Source organism: Aptenodytes patagonicus, chromosome 5, assembly GCF_965638725.1.
Source record: "Aptenodytes patagonicus chromosome 5, bAptPat1.pri.cur, whole genome shotgun sequence".
In the NCBI taxonomy this organism is placed as follows: Eukaryota; Metazoa; Chordata; class Aves; order Sphenisciformes; family Spheniscidae; genus Aptenodytes; species Aptenodytes patagonicus.
The window spans coordinates 57395290-57411413 of NC_134953.1; the positions used below are offsets into that span (position 1 = coordinate 57395290).

Genomic DNA, 16124 nt, shown 5'->3' on the forward strand with positions numbered 1-16124 from the left:
ACGATGCTGTATTCATTACCAAATTACAGCATTTATGTGGATGTTGAGTATAACAGCCATCCAACACTCATTATTTTATCCTGAGTGCGCATTACTGTAATAGCCTCCCGTTGTAAGCCCTCATTTTTTTGTCAGAGCTTATTGTGTCAGTGAAGAAACCTTTGTTTCATTTTAGCATTAAAAATAAAGACTAATGTAACTGTTCTGAAACTGAAATAAATGCAGTTAATTAGTATCATCACTGTTTTAATTCAGTTATATATTTCTGGATGATAAAATCCTTCAACAACATGCTGTGATATTGAAAATTTGGAAAGTAACATGGTATGTTCACGGACCCAATGTTTTCTCATTCTCTAGGTATGATCCTTTGCCTTGCCATGGTCTCAGAGCTTATGTTGCTTTTTATTCCTTTACTTTGTGCTTCAGTGTCATGTGTCAAAAAAGCAGGGGGAAAAAAATTGCCATCTGGGTTGGCTTTCGCCATCAGAAGAAACAGCTGACTTATCTATTCCTATAAAATAAACATGATTACCTCTTGAATTTTCAAAGACCCCTCTCCCTTAAGAAAAGTGTAAAATAATAAAGACAAAACCATGCAGTGAATTGTTTCTTTACTTTTCTGCATTGGCAATTTCTTCTTCATAATTTCTGGAAGTCAGTGTTTCTGTATCATAAATCTTTAGGAATCAATAAATATCAAATGCAGCAGCCAGCCCCTTCTTAATATTTCAAATAATATGATTAAGCTGGGAGTACCTCTCTGAAAATGAAACAAAGACTATCAGAACCAATAATATTTTGTGATATTGTTTCTGAGCCTTCAAAGAGAAAATATTATGTGCTTCCATGAATTAAGTAATTAATAACTAATAATTCTTAGCTTTACACTATACTGTTTTGTTCATTTTAATATGAAAATATATCTGCGAAAAGGGGTGGGAATATTTTTGTATAAATAAAAACAACAAATGAATTTATTGCAGTTGTAATACTCACAGCTTCTCTGTCCTTGCCATGGAAAAAAAAACCACTTCTTTGTGGCAGGAGGGAAATACACATTATGGTCATGGCTGGTTGTTATGATGAACGTTAGAGGCCAGGAAACCCCTGTGAAAGTGGTCTTTCACCTGGTTTGGATGGATTGGCAGGTACTGAGGTTGAAACCCATACAGATTAAAATTCAAATAACATCAGCTGTAGAGCAAATTACATTTAAAATCTTGTAGAAGAAGAAGAGTAAACACTTTTGCTATTAATTTACTAATATTTTACTGATTTTCCACTTTAAATGTTTCAGATTTAGGGATTAATCCATGTTTTATCTGCAGACAGATTTCCTAGAGTATCTTAAAGCATCCCAAGGTAGAAAAGTTTGTAAAATCAAGAAGCTGGAGATGTGTAATGAAGAAGATACATTCTGCTTTCTCTTCCAGTCGTTTTGTCCTGCTTCCTCTCTCTGCCTTGTCTTTTGTTTCATCCACAGGCTGGCAGGTACCTGGCAACTTTGTCATGGCCAGCTACAGAGCAAAAAATCTGATGAGTTCTCATGGTTAATAAACTACACGTCGATCCTCTGGAGCGGTGGAAGTGGCATAGGAACAGAGCAGGGAGGTTAATTATGCTAATTACTCATGAAAATTCAGGTAGCACGTATCCCCATTTATTTCAGGCAGTTTGCCAGATAAAAAGCTCATACTTTTATCTGCTCCTTTTGGAAAAGTCCACGGGTCAGCAAATATTTAAAGAATTATCTTGGTTTCTCCCTAAGTTTGCAGATCTCCAGTTCTGAGCTGCTATTTTAGAAAGCAATGTAATGGACTGCTGAGAATCGCAGAAAATAGAGGGTAGTAGGTTTGGAAGAACTTCTTTATTTAAAGGAGGTAATTACGAATAAGTGCACTGATATGGTGCTACATGAATTATTCGACTGCAAACACTGGGTAAAATATCTCAGGCGTGTCTTGTCTGTTCAGCTTGAAAGGGGAGGAGATGCTATGACATCGTTATCTTCTTTGCTGTCAGTGCAACAGATTAGTCTGCTATTTGCCTGAAGATGCCTTGGAGCAGAGGCTGTGGGAGGGACAAGGCAAGGCTGGAGACTCGGTCATCCCCCCGCACTGTGCTGGTAAGAGCAAGAAAGGTTTTCCTGGAGGGATCCCCCCTGGGTGGCTTTCCCCTGCCGGAGCAGCTGCAGAGGGACCGGTCTCCTGTGGTATCTCCTTGCTGGTGCTTGGAGGGAGACTGGTTTTGGAGACTTTCCATCCTCTATAGGGTAGACACGCTGCATCTTTTGAACCTGAAGAGAAAACTTGCTCTAAAAAAAGGATTTGGTACCAACTACAGTTTATGGTGCTTAAAAAGCAGAACGTACGCAGAGGAAAGATCAAAGGAAAAAGACTCATTTGTGCATGTTAACACCTCGATGTATAATCAGAGCTCCTTCCGCCACTGACATGAAAAGAAAAAGAACAACGGAGAAGTTGGGACTTGCTGGATGCAGAGAAGGAAAACTGGTACCAGGGTGGGAGGAAGGAGAAAGGGTTTGGCAGCCAGGCAGATGAACGGGTGGTGGGAGCAGAAGCTGTGGTGGACATGGTGATGTGGTGGGGCCAGGGCACGTGTGGAGAGGAGGTAGGATGCTGGGAGTGGGGTTCCTAGGGGAAAAAAGCAGAGTTTGCAGTGTTTGCAGGACCTACATTAAATGCTGCAAAGTTCACAAATATTTGCTGTCAGCTGGTGGCTGTATAGAGAGAAAGAAACTGAAAGCTACATTTGATCCATTAGCACCACTTTTCTTTAATCCTGACTTGTCTGGTGCTGTTTCAGAAATGCAGCATACAAGAATTCGCAGTGGGTTTGGTATTTGCTGTGAGCAGGGGAGGGCAGGCGGCTCAGCGCTTGGGGGTGAGTTGGTGCTGGAAAGGTGCACGTTCATATAAAGAAACCTCATCACATCTCAGCTGAGTGCTGCTGTCATTCTTTAAGCATTTTTAAAGGTAGATCTAAGGACTTCGACATACAATGGAGATGCCAGGCAAAGCAAAGCCGGTTATTTATTTTAGATCTTTTTTGGCTGCTGTGAGAGTTTTGGGGGTCTGATTTTAAGTTCGGTTTTAAAACAGCTGCTTGTCTGTTACTTGTCAGGAGTTACTGTTTTACGTAACTCCTGTTTATCAGACTTTCCAGAAACTGTCTGTGTAGATTTCTGTCCCATTCACAACAGAACAGTCTCCCTCTGCAGGATAATTTAACATTTGCATGTTTCATAAATAGTGTTGCTTCTTGGGGGAGGGGGGGGAAGTCTTCCTAAGATTAAGACTTTTAAACTCTCTTAAGTCTTTTTTGTTATTAAGATCCTGTATGCCTTGCTTCCTGGGTACAATTCCTCTGTAATATTTAATGCTGGCTACACTTCAGAGATCATTTAGCTCCAGCGGTTGCAGCTGAGTGCTGGCCAAGTCTTCTCCACAAGCAACCTCCCGGTCCTTGTGTTCACTCTTCCAGGCCTGGCAGCGGGTAGCACAGGTTAACTCCCTGAGAAAATGGTGAAATTGGGGCTGCAGCATCTTTACACTCCGGATACACTGAGCCTGTGCTGGCACATGTGCTGTTGGGGGCAGCTGGGGGTGGATCTCGAGCTTCGGGCACGGAGGCAGACAGGGCTTGGTGTGCACCAGCCAGGTCACCGGCCATTGATGCATCAGCTCCCTGATGGTCTGAGACTGTTCTGTAAATAAAATTTTAAAAAAGCTGTGATGATAATGAGCAGCTGTGCATTTTACTACGCAGAATTCCATGCTTTGAGCTACAGTAGACGTGAGAAAACCGATTCTGATCACAAAAGTAAAAGGATCACCTATAATTGCATCTGAGTTATTTTTATTTTTCAGAGAAGTTTCCTTAGTGTAACAAACTTTTAAGATGTTATTCATAAGAATCCATTGGAGAACCCGGAGAAGACATTTATCAGATCACCAGTAAAAGGACTTTGCAAAAGTTCTTAGCAGGTTTCTGGTGTGATTTTCTTGTTCTGGAGCTTGGATGTATCATTTTATGTTCTGAGCTTCTGGGTGTTTTTCTAGGCTGAACCCTGACCCTCGTGTTTCTCTCTCCCCTTGCTGCTTAGCTCAAAGCCAATCTCCTTTAAAACAGAAAAATTTTAGCAACACTGTTTTTTGCAAAGGTTTTCTATGTTCTGAGGAAAGTGGCTGTAACTCAATGCCAAAACCAATTTCACAGGAAAAAAAGATGCTGTAGTAAGCAATAACAACTCCGTTAAGTGCTTCACATCTGCTTTGGTGAACGCTCACCCACTGCAGGGTGATGGAAAGGGGATGCTGTCATCCCTTGTGGGTGTTACAGTCAGCTCCTCCAGCACCCAAAGCAGCAGTTATATAAAACTGTAAAGATTTTCAAGTCAAATTCTTCTAGGTTTTCAGGGAAAAGAAAGGATTCCAGGACTTTCTGTAAATGAGATGGAACTTTTAACCTGAACTACAATGGGATTACTGGTTTTAGAGACACAGCCTACTCAGAAATGAGTCATGTTCTGACCTGGAATATGTGTCTTACCGTTTAGAGGCTGTGTTTTATGGAGGAAGCATCTCACAGTATGTCACTTGGTGTCTCCTCTAAGTCAGAGATGTGTTCTGAATGACTCTGCAGCTGGGCAGTGCAATAGCCCCCGGCTGGCATTTCCCGGCCGGCCGGCTTTCCCGCGGCTCCTTGTGCTCACTTCCCACGGTCCCACCTGAGGAGGGAGCGGAGCAGAAATGGATGAGGTGGGAGCACTAAATGGAGGCCCATGGGGCTGAATGGGTGTATTTAAAAGGTTGCATGGGTTGAATTTACCTACAGATTAATAAGACAGTTTTTAACTTACTTATCCTTTTAGCTTTGCAGTCCAGGTCAAGGAAGTAGTTGCACAAGAAGTGAGGATAATGGTAGCTTTAGGTCCTACTTGAATAAAGATTTTTTTTCATTTTAAGTACTGCCCAAGTACTATCCAGGTGTAACCCCAGACAGTGTATTGAAGGCTGTTTGGAGACAGGTGTATGTCAAACATTCATGTGATATATGGAACATGGAAAGCTTTGTGTGCAATCCCATGCAGTTTGTTTCAAGGGCAGTAAGGTAGGAGCTCCAACCCTGGCTGCACTATGAAGGCTCTTGTAAAAAGAGGCCATGTGCAGTTTTAATTAAGCAACTGAGAAGAACAGTTTTTTACAAAGATTACTAGGTCTATGTTTTAATTATTGGGAAATAAAAGACTAGAGAGCGAGGAAAGTGGGAGGTATCAAAAAGAGAGGATTAAAACTTTAAGGAAGATGGGTGAGACTATATTTTTCTGTACTTGCAAATTACAGAAGATCATCCCCATTAATAATGACCGGAAAAATAATAAAATACCTTCAGCCATATATGACTGTTAACATTAAAATCTATTTTTTATGCTTGTTGAGTAGAGAATTTCTGATTACAATCATCAGTTAAAAAATAAATTGTTCTTTTTTCCAATCTTCCAAGTTTAAAAATAGAAGAATTATCTTCAGACATCAGCTATAGTTTAATCAATACTTTTCCAAGCAATGTAAAGGTAAAAAGAGCAAAAGTTGCTTTTGTTTAATGATTGTTATGCTTTCTTTAATTGTGCTACAGTGTTATTATTAACTTCTCAAAATAATTGGTCCTATGCATAGATTTTAAAAATTACATTGCAGAAAATGCTGCCATGATGCGCAGGAAGTTTAAAAATAAACAAAATTTAAGGAAAGAGAGGAAAGGGGGAAGAGAGGGAAGGCCACTAATATTTGTAGTTTCTACTGGTTGTCATCTTTTCAATAAATTATTTCCCATACATTACTGTAAGAAATGTTTTATTGTTGGACTTTATTACACATCAGCGTGCTTTCGCTTGATTTGTCCACCAGTGATCGGCGGTGATCGACCACAGCTCCCGCAGTCCTGATGCTGACCTGTGGCAGGAGCAACTGTGCATCTTCAGTAGTGTGATCCCACAGGGATTTGTGTGTGCTGATCTAGAACTGTGCATTGATCTGGTGTCATTATTCAATATATTTATGACACTTACAACTAGGAGAATTTGAAGAAGAGTTGGGCTCTTAGCTTGAGGCTCACACTCATCCTAAGGGAACTGCAGTGGAAGGCTGCCAGCTCTTCATAGGTTCACGTGAAATCAAAACTCTTCTCAAACTCACTTTTCAGGTTTGCTGAAAACTTGCGTTTAAGTTCCCTGAAATGTTTGGAAGACTTAATGGGCAAATCGTTCCAGAGTGCAAACCCAAATTTTAAGTTTTTAGTAAAACGTAGTTTGGTGATTCCTGTTTTAGGATTTGTAACATATTTTGCTCAGCTAGACTGCTGCAGTCCTAAGGAAATGGAGGTTTTCATGGAGGACTTTGGTTAGCATTGTCCTGTGCACGTGCACCCCAGGCGCAGAGCATGGACATTGCACCGCCTGGCTGAGGTGCACACCAGCACGTGCACAGCGAGGGGCAGCTGGGGCACGTGGACCCAGCTGGGTTCAGCTGGGTTCCCGGTAGTTCTCACTGGTTTCCTTTGCGAGGTCTTGTCTCTTTGTAGCTGCCTTTCCTCCCCAGTCCTCACTCACGAGATGCCTGGGTTGTCACCGAGCGTGCCCCGATCCCTGCCGGTGCACTGGCGTGGAGAGGGGTACGGACGGGGAGAGCGTGCACATGCAGCAAGGCAATTCGTCTTCTTGTAGGAGCTGAACCATTGCAGGGTTTCAGTCAAAAGAGCCAATGTGTTTCCAGATACGTTCATGTTCGTGCAATGAAAATAATACATAGTTATCACTTATTATCTGCAGCTTAAAAAATAATGTTAAAATACCGTTCTGAGTTAAAATGAAGAAGTGCATCCAGAGGTCAAGTATGTGAGAAATACAATTGTAGGGAGAAATGCAAAGGTTGTGTGAAAGGTCGGTTGCGGCATTGCAGTCTGAGTCCCTGTGCACTGGTTGGATCCCATGGGCGTGCTTGAGGTCGGTATTTTTGTTGTTCTCAGTGTTTATTCTTTGTAAATGTTCATCCGTATAAAATTGGTTGGTTATGTCACACAAAACATATGTGGAAAGGCTGCTCTTTCATAGAAAATTTTAAAGGGGCGGGGGGGGGGGAAGACCAAACCTTCATTTAAAGAGGAAAAAATCCTTATTTGTCCTTATTTCTGTTCCTCTGCAATAACTACAGTGCAGAATCATTGCCTCCAATGGCCAGGAACACACATGTGTGAATGTGTGGTCCAAGTTGCCTGCAGAATACTTTTAAGCAGCAACCGTGTTTTCAGAAATAAGTGATTTGCAAACAGAAAGGCATTAAATTTGTTAGATTAGAAAACATTTCTGAGATTAATCATTTGATTGCTTCTTCCATGGAGTAAATACGCACTTTATCCATTGCATCTCACGTGCATAGTGGGAAAACACAGCATGTTGGCTGCTATTTAATTTGAAGGCTGTCCTGTGCAAAATATTTCAGCCAAATTCTGCAATGTTTTCAAATCCCACAGTGTTAGGGAACTTGCATGAGTTTTGAATAAAGGTAGAGAAAAGACTGCTTTGGGGTATTGAAAGAGCTTGTCTGAGGTAAAATTTTTAACCTGTTTTCAAAGAACCTTATTTGGAATATCATTTTTAGTTTGAAGCCAACATTATTCCACAATATAACATGGTTAGTCAGGGTCTGAACAAAAAACTGAAATGTTTTCTCCTAGTTACATTTTTAGAAATAAATTTTGTGATTTTGTTTTCATCAAACTTGAAAATCTCCCTGAACAAGTAAAAATCTGTTCCATTTTTAGTCCTTGGTTTTCATGATTTACACAGCAGTTGTATACTGCATACTTTTTGTTAATTAGTGGGGTATAAAAGAAAGTTGATTTTAACAGGTTTTCATCTCTATCCATGATACCCATGCACCTAGAAATTAATAAAGCAAAATTTCTTATTTGTTTTAGTAAGTTATTTTAAGAAAATGCCTTTGTATATGAAGTAAAACAGCAAGAGGTCTCATATTCCTTTCTGCGCTGCTGGATCTTGCCTTTTCTCAGCAAGAAAGCCTTGATATCAAAAGGGCTGTGTTTATATGAGAAGTTTTTGGGAACCTTTGGGGCTTTCAGAGCAGGTGCCGTGCAGAAGCTGTAAGGATGCTTCGGAGCTGCTGCAACAGCAGCCCCGAGCACTGCCCTTCTCAGCGTGATTTTCAGGTGGTTCACTTTGCATCTGATGAGAATTCCACTTTTGTCTTTAATTAATAACCAAAAATTTAAACTTTTTTTTTTTTTAAGCAAGGCTTATTTTTTTCTTACAAGCTGCAGAGAGCAGGGAATTTGTAAGGTGAGGCTGGTTTTGTGTGCTGGGAGAGGAGAAGGCTGGTTTTCTCTCTTGTGGGAAGAAGCCATAGTGCTAACGCTTTCTTGCATGTTTTTGGATGTATGCATGTGTATAAACAACGAGGGAGTTAAGTAAAATGGTAAACAGTCACTGAAACTACAGGCTACCTTCAAAAATATTCATTTATAACTGACTGTATCCAGCTGCTGCAGAAATACCAGTAGAAAAGAGACGCATTGTAGAAAAAGTCAGTCAATCTGAGGTTTCTCTGCTTCTCCCCAGTCTTCTGTTCATTAGAATCCATCTGAAAATGTTCTTAAGACTTTGAAAGCAGCTCTTTGCCTTCTCTGAATGGGACCAGATCCTACAAAGCTCCTCCTGCAGGGATTCACAGACATCTGCTGCACTCTCCATCCTCAAAGTGATACTTCCCTGTGACATCCCAATTCTCTGCTATATAAACTGTGATTTTTTTATCCCGTATCGTACGCAGCTTCTCTCAGAACCCTTTCAGATTTCATGTTGAGAGCATTAATTAAATGAATGAATAGTTATTTTCACGATCCATTTCTGAAGAATTTCAGCCTGATGCTTCTAGTTCCTTATTCCTAAGGGGAATGCCATTTTTCCCCTTAAACAGTACCGCCATATGCTTAAGCTACGAAATCACCATTTTCTCCCACCTAAGAGTTTCCATAGTTGCATTATTTTAATGTTTTATCAAAGAGATGAGATCTATTGCATTCCCTTCTTCTGATGGATTTCCTTCATGTAAAAAACCTCTTTATCAAATAAAAATGTCCCATTAGTCTGTTGCACTTTGTATTACCTTCCTTCAACTTTTAAAGTTGTTTTAAAGCCTTAAATTCTATGTGGGCATGGTGGTTCGCCTAAAATTTGCCTGATTCGCTCTCCTCATTTCCTTAAATGTAGGTAATACATTTATGATTTCCCAGTCACATAGCATCACTTTCAGATGGTTTAAAAAAACCCCACATGCTCCTGGATTTACAGTTTCATGCTCTCAAATGTGGCTCCACCGATGTTTTTCTCTGCCCTTGACTCCATTAGCTGCTCTGCCTTTTCCTGCATGCTGGATGTCACCTTCTTTATGGAAAACTGGAGCATAGTGCTCACCTAGTTTTTGAGCAATAGTTAAATATCCTTAACCTCACTGCAGACAGGCTCAGTCTTTTTCATCAGCTCATAGGAATAAAGTTCCTTCTGCATGCTTTCTCTGTCCTTTTATCCCCTCACTTCTCAGCCACCAAGAGGGACTCTCTTTGCTGGCTGTTCCTCCTGGACACCATTCTCCCAGCCCTATTTTCCCATGCTCTCTACCCAAGCTATCACTTTTCTTTTGCTCAGGTCTCATCTCCTATCTCCAGTCCTCTTTTTATGACAAACACTTCCTTGTCTATGGCAAGGTGATACTTGAAGTACCTCCAGTGTTTGTGTTCTCCTTGTATTCTCATACATCACACAGTCCCGTGCTCTGCTGGTGTTTACTGATTTTTCTTCCCATATTATGTTTTCTTTCCTCACTTGCTGCTCTTTCATGTGTTTTCCTGGCTGCTCACAAAAATCATCATTCTGGCTGAAGTTCAAGAGAGCATCCCTACGCTGCCTTGCCTAGAGATTGCTTTCACTGCCAAACACTGCAAAGTAGAATATAGACTGCATTGTCCAAGCATCAGTTGACCACACGGTCAAAAGGTGTAGGATTGAGGAGTCGTCTCTAGTGTCCTTTCTCTCTCCTGCTCTCCCACCTGCCCCCAGTGTCACTCCCCTTTTTCCAGATGACAGAAAAGTTTGATAGTAACTCCAAAGCCATTGGTTGCATTAAAAATTGGAGCATCCCCTGGGACTATTTTTATCCTACCAGTCTGGGACCATTGTTATCCTACCAGCCTGTGTGCCACTGAGTGGCCACTCCTTTACCTCTACCAGTGACACGGGTTCCTCAGCGCTGGTACAGCTTTGCATCCTCTGGCATCACCCTGTTCCCCCCGGCCACTGCTCTGCCCATCCGAGGTTCAGGAGCGCCACACTCTCACACCAGCACCGGCTCACCTCTGTGGGGATCCCACCCCAACAAACGTCTGCTGTCCTTCTTATTTACTTAATTGTGCTAAGAAGTACCGTCAACGTTATTCACCAGCTTCTTACTGCTTTTTCCACAAAGTTTTAGTAATTGCACTTGATGCCGTGCTATCCTTAGGACTTGTCAGTGACTTTTAACAGTATCCTTCACAGTGCAGTTTTCCTCATCCCAGCGTGCAAGTGAGCAACTTAAGATGGAAAGCTATTTTAAAGAGAAATTACAAATGTTTCCTAAATGCAATACAAAATATTGACAACAACAACATATTGCAGTGCCTAATTACCTTAGTAGAAGGTTATACTTCTGTCACGCCTGGGTGGCTTTTTTTTTGGTTGCATATGTAGAGAAAAGATTTTCAATTAACATTGACCTTTAGTACTCTGACTGGTTTTTGAATCTACAGATGGTGAAACAGACTACAAATTAGATTTTGCAATATACCTTGTTCTTTGTATTTCTCAACTGATTAGTTTCAGACAGTTTGCAGTACCTACACTGGTGTGTTCAGCTCGCAATTCCCTCGCAATCTCCAGTGCCATGTTCAAACCCCCAAGATATTGTGTAGAAATGCTGTCAAACTCTTCAGATGTACATGTTTTCATTCTCCAGCTGTACTTTTTACTCATTTAAAAAAAAAACAAAGTCTTTACTTTATGGAGGAATACTTTTGAACTAAAATTTAGAAGGAAAGGAATCTGTCTGGGGTACATCTGCTTCTGATTTTAGGGGTGTTGTTATGCACTGAGCTCCGATTAAGGTGACTATTATACCCTGAAAAGCACTATTTTTAGTTATTGTTCTAATAATAATTGTAAAAAAGCTAAAGTAAGGCATAATAAACAAATCACATCCATTTGAGTCACTACCATACCAAAGATGTTTTAAAAAATATTTAGTAGAACTGTGCTTTATATTTCATTGTTGTTGTCAGCAGGGAAATCCATGCTAATTGAATGTATGTTTGCTTTAAATGAGATGTCTTGAATATGATTAGCAATGACAAATCTAATAACCTTTTGAAAAGAAAAAAATATTGTTTTGGATTCTAAGATGTCATTATAGTTTTTGGTGGAAAAAGTCTCTTGGTTCCTTAACTAAGCAAGCAGAAGTTTTTTGTGTCTTAGGAAAAGGACAATAATTTTGCACAGGCACACATGCCTAATCCTGATCCTTACAGGCTGAAACTGGAGCAGAAAGGGCTGCTCCAATGAAGTCATCGAGTCCAGTTCAGAAATAACTGAGACCTTCTACCTACTGCTCCACTGAACACTCACAGCAGGAAAATCAGAAAGGAAGAACATAGCAGAAAAATATATTTATGTTTATTGTGTGTTTGTAAGACAGGCTTTTGGTTTTATGATGATTTGTGAATTAACAAATGACTCATGTTTTGAGGTTCAACTCTAATATATTATAGCTGTATTCAGTCTAAAAATCAATAGCAAGTTAATGGTATTTAAAAGCTCCTACATTTTCATACTTACAGTTTCGCCTTTTTTCCCAGGTGTTACTTGGAAGATGTAGCTTCAAAAGGTGCCTGGCTGAATCGGTCGAGTATCATTTTTGCTGGAAGTGATAAGTGGTCAGTAGATCCTCGAGTTTCAATCGCAACAGCAAATAGAAGAGAATATAGCCTGCAGATACAGGACGTAGATGTGACAGATGACGGTCCATACACTTGTTCTGTGCAAACTCAACACACTCCTAGAACGATGCAGGTGCACTTAACTGTACAAGGTATGTGTTTAAACCAATTGGAAATCATTATTGGAGATGTACTAGAAAAAACTAGTTTATAGATGGGAAATGTCAGCTAAGCACATTTTAAAGCTTGCTTGCTTTCTTTCTTTCTTTCTTTGTTCTTGGATGTATGTAGCTATGGACTGTATGTGTCATTGGCTCTGAGCCCCTCCAAATAGATAATTAGCCCAGAAGGGTCTCCAACTTGCCAAAATCAGGTTTAAATCCTCACTCCTGCTCTGCTGACAATTGAACAAGATGTAGAAATATAAGAGGAAAATACCAGTACAATAGTTGAAGTACAGTTCCCTGCAGTGGTACTCTGCAGGTATCTGTCAGTTTGGTACAGGTCTCCTGCATGACTCAAAACTTGGTTGTTTTGCATAGTATTCAGCCTAGTCACCGTGTAAAGGTGCATAATCAGGTGCTGAGTTCACAGAAGGTTCACAGCCTTTGCATTTTAACATTGACACCAAATATTGCCAGAAACATCTTTGTTTCCTTTATGATGTCAAGATGTGTTCAGAAATAGCCAGTGCCGCTACTGCGACATGCTGTGGAAGGGTCACCGCAGATCAGGACCCGACTGTCCTTGGGGACGGAACAAGGCCACAAGACATGCTTTGATGATCATGTAATAAGTGTCAAATAAAAGACAACTGATGGATGCAGTGAGACAGACGCCAGAGCACAGTCTGCACAGACGTGCAGGTGGCACGGCCATCAGCTGTGCCGGCACCTCAACAGCCCGGCTCCAAATTTCCGACAGGACTATTTTGATGAGAGTTTTCATGGAGGAAAATGAATTGGTTTGTGGGCTCCTTCAGAGGCAGTTCCTTGAGGGCAGCCTGGGAGAAAGCACAAAAATGCTTCATCCTGCAGTGCTCCCACATCGACGGGCAGGGTGGCAGGTCGCTCCTCAGGAAGCTCGTCCTCTTCCCAGCACAGCTCAGCTGCAAGGAAGGATTCACCAGGGCATTTTATACCCCATCAGCAGCCACACAGCCCCAAAGGTTTTCTTTCTGTTCCCATAGCACTCAGCTTACCTGCCCGCGTGGATGTGTCCTACCCCCATGAAGCTTTAAATATGAAGTTTTCTGTAAATTTTCTTGGCATTTAAAAGATGCAGTAATTCATTTGAGGACCTCAAATGTCTTCTCAGGTGTGTGCCATGACAAGCGTTGTTATAAAAACAAGAATTAACTCATCAGCTTAAAAAAAGCAAAATTAGAATGACTAAAGCAATTTTTCAAAAATAGAAATTCTATTAGATTTGGAAATTTAATAGAAGTTCATTAAAATCAAAATAAACAAGTGAAGACAAAATAAGCTGATTTTGCATTAAAATCCATAGGTTTTGTTTCTTCCAGACCAGTTTTCTCACAGAAATACTAAGATCCCAATATTGTTAATAAGAACAGTCCATTTATTTCTGTGAGGCAGTTTTCTGTTATAAGTGCTGCAGAACAACAGTGGCAGTTTTACACGCGTGGAGGTAATATTTATTGTATTATTCCAGGGTGAACAATTCTTAGCTTTGATTGTCTTTATAATAGTTAATGCCCTCGTGCAAGGGGCTAAAAAAAAGTTGGAAATTAATTGCAGGTATAAAACATATAAAGAAGAGCTTAAAGTTAATTAGGCTAACTACAAGTATATAGAGAAATAATAACTCAATAGTTAAAAATATGCATAATTATTAAGCAATTGCATTTATATCTTCAGAAATGCAAAGTATAACCTAAGGCTTTAACTTATTAGTCTTTGGTGTAATTGTCATTAACATTTTCTTTTGCATTTTTATGGGTAATAAAACAATGAATATAGAATCATAGAATCATAGAATCATTGAGGTTGGAAAAGACCTCTAAGATCATCGAGTCCAACCGTCGACCCAACACCACCATGTCCACTAAACCATGTCCCTAAGTGCCTCATCTACTCGTCTTTTAAATACCTCCAGGGATGGGGACTCCACCACTTCCCTGGACAACCTCTTCCAATGTTTAACCACTCTTTCAGTAAAGAAATTTTTCCTTACATCCAATCTAAACCTCCCCTGCCGCAACTTGAGGCCATTTCCTCTCGTCCTATCACTTGTTACTTGGGAGAAGAGACCGACACCCACCTCGCTACAACCTCCTTTCAGGGAGTTGTAGAGAGCGATGAGGTCTCCCCTCAGCCTCCTTTTCTCCAGGCTAAACAAGCCCAGTTCCCTCAGCCGCTCCTCATAAGACTTGTTCTCCAGACCCCTCACCAGCCTCGTTGCCCTTCTCTGGACACGCTCCAGCACCTCAACGTCCTTCTTGTAGTGAGGGGCCCAAAACTGAACACAGTATTCGAGGTGCGGCCTCACCAGTGCCGAGTACAGGGGCACGATCACTTCCCTACTCCTGCTGGCCACACTATTTCTGATACAGGCCAGGATGCCATTGGCCTTCTTGGCCGCCTGGGCACACTGCCGGCTCATGTTCAGCCGGCTGTCGACCAACACCCCCAGGTCCTTCTCTGCTGGGCAGCTTTCCAGCCACTCTTCCCCAAGCCTGTAGCGCTGCATGGAGTTGTTGTGGCCAAAGTGCAGGACCCGGCACTTGTCCTTGTTGAACCTCATACAGTTGGCCTGGGCCCATTGATCCAGCCTGTCCAGGTCCCTCTGCAGAGCCTTCCTACCCTCGAGCAGATCAACACTCCCACCCAACTTGGTGTCATCTGCAAACTTACTGAGGGTGCACTCAATCCCCTCATCCAGATCATCGATAAAGATATTGAACAAGACCGGCCCCAAAACTGAGCCCTGGAGAACACCACTCATGACCGGCCACCAACTGGATTTAACTCCATTCACCACAACTCTCTGGGCCCGGCCGTCCAGCCAGTTTTTTACCCAGCGCAGAGTACACCTGTCTAAGCCGTGAGCCGCCAGCTTCTCTAGGAGAATGCTGTGGGAGACGGTGTCAAAGGCCTTACTGAAGTCCAGGTAGACCACATCCACAGCCTTTCCCTCGTCCACTAGGCGGGTCACCTGGTCATAGAAGGAGATCAGGTTGGTCAAGCAGGACCTGCCTTTCATGAATCCGTGCTGGCTAGGCCGGATCCCCTGGTTGTCCCGCTCATGCCTTGTGAGCGCCCTCAAGATGAGCCGCTCCATAATCTTCCCCGGCACCGAGGTCAGGCTGACAGGCCTGTAGTTCCCCGGATCCTCCTTCCGGCCCTTCTTGTGGATGGGCGTCACATTGGCAAGCCTCCAGTCATCCGGGACCTCCCCCGTTAACCAGGACTGCTGATAAATGATGGAGAGCGGCTTGGCGAGCACCTCCGCCAGCTCCCTCAGCACTCTCGGGTGGATCCCATCCGGCCCCATAGACTTGTGAGCGTCCAGGTGGCGTAGCAGGTCATTGACTGCTTCCTCTTGGATTATGGGGGGTTCATCCTGCTCGCCGTCCCTGTCTTCCAGCTCGGGGGGCCGAGTACCCCGGGATAACTGGTCTGCCCGTTAAAGACTGAGGCAAAGAAGGCATTGAGTACCTCAGCCTTTTCCTCATCCTCGGTGGCAACGTTCCCCCCCGCATCCAATAAGGGATGGAGATTCTCCTTAGCTCTCTTCTTGTCATTAATCTATTTGTAAAAACTTTTTTTGTTGTCTTTAACGACAGCGGCCAGATTGCGTTCTAGCTGGGCTTTTGCCTTTCTCATTTCTTCTCTGCACGACCTAACAAGATCCCTGTACTCTTCTTGAGTCGCCTGCCCCTTCTTCCACAAGCGGTAAACTCTCCTTTTTTTCCTGAGTCCCAGCAAGAGCTCCCCGCTCAGCCAGGCCGGTCGTCTTCCCCGCCCGTTCTTCTTACGGTGTACAGGGACAGCCTGCTCCTGCGCCTTTAAGACTTCCTTCTTGAAGATCGTCCA

General features: G+C 42.2%; 1 protein-coding gene across 1 annotated transcript in view; it reads left to right on the top strand.

Moving 5' to 3' along the window:
• The window catches only part of NEGR1 (neuronal growth regulator 1), a 315598-nt gene that overhangs the window by 131611 nt on the left and 167863 nt on the right, over positions 1-16124 (top strand). Inside the window, exon 2 of the mRNA XM_076339938.1 lies at positions 11986-12218. Within this exon, the coding sequence (XP_076196053.1) occupies positions 11986-12218 (233 nt within the window). The remainder of the gene's footprint in view (positions 1-11985; positions 12219-16124) is intronic.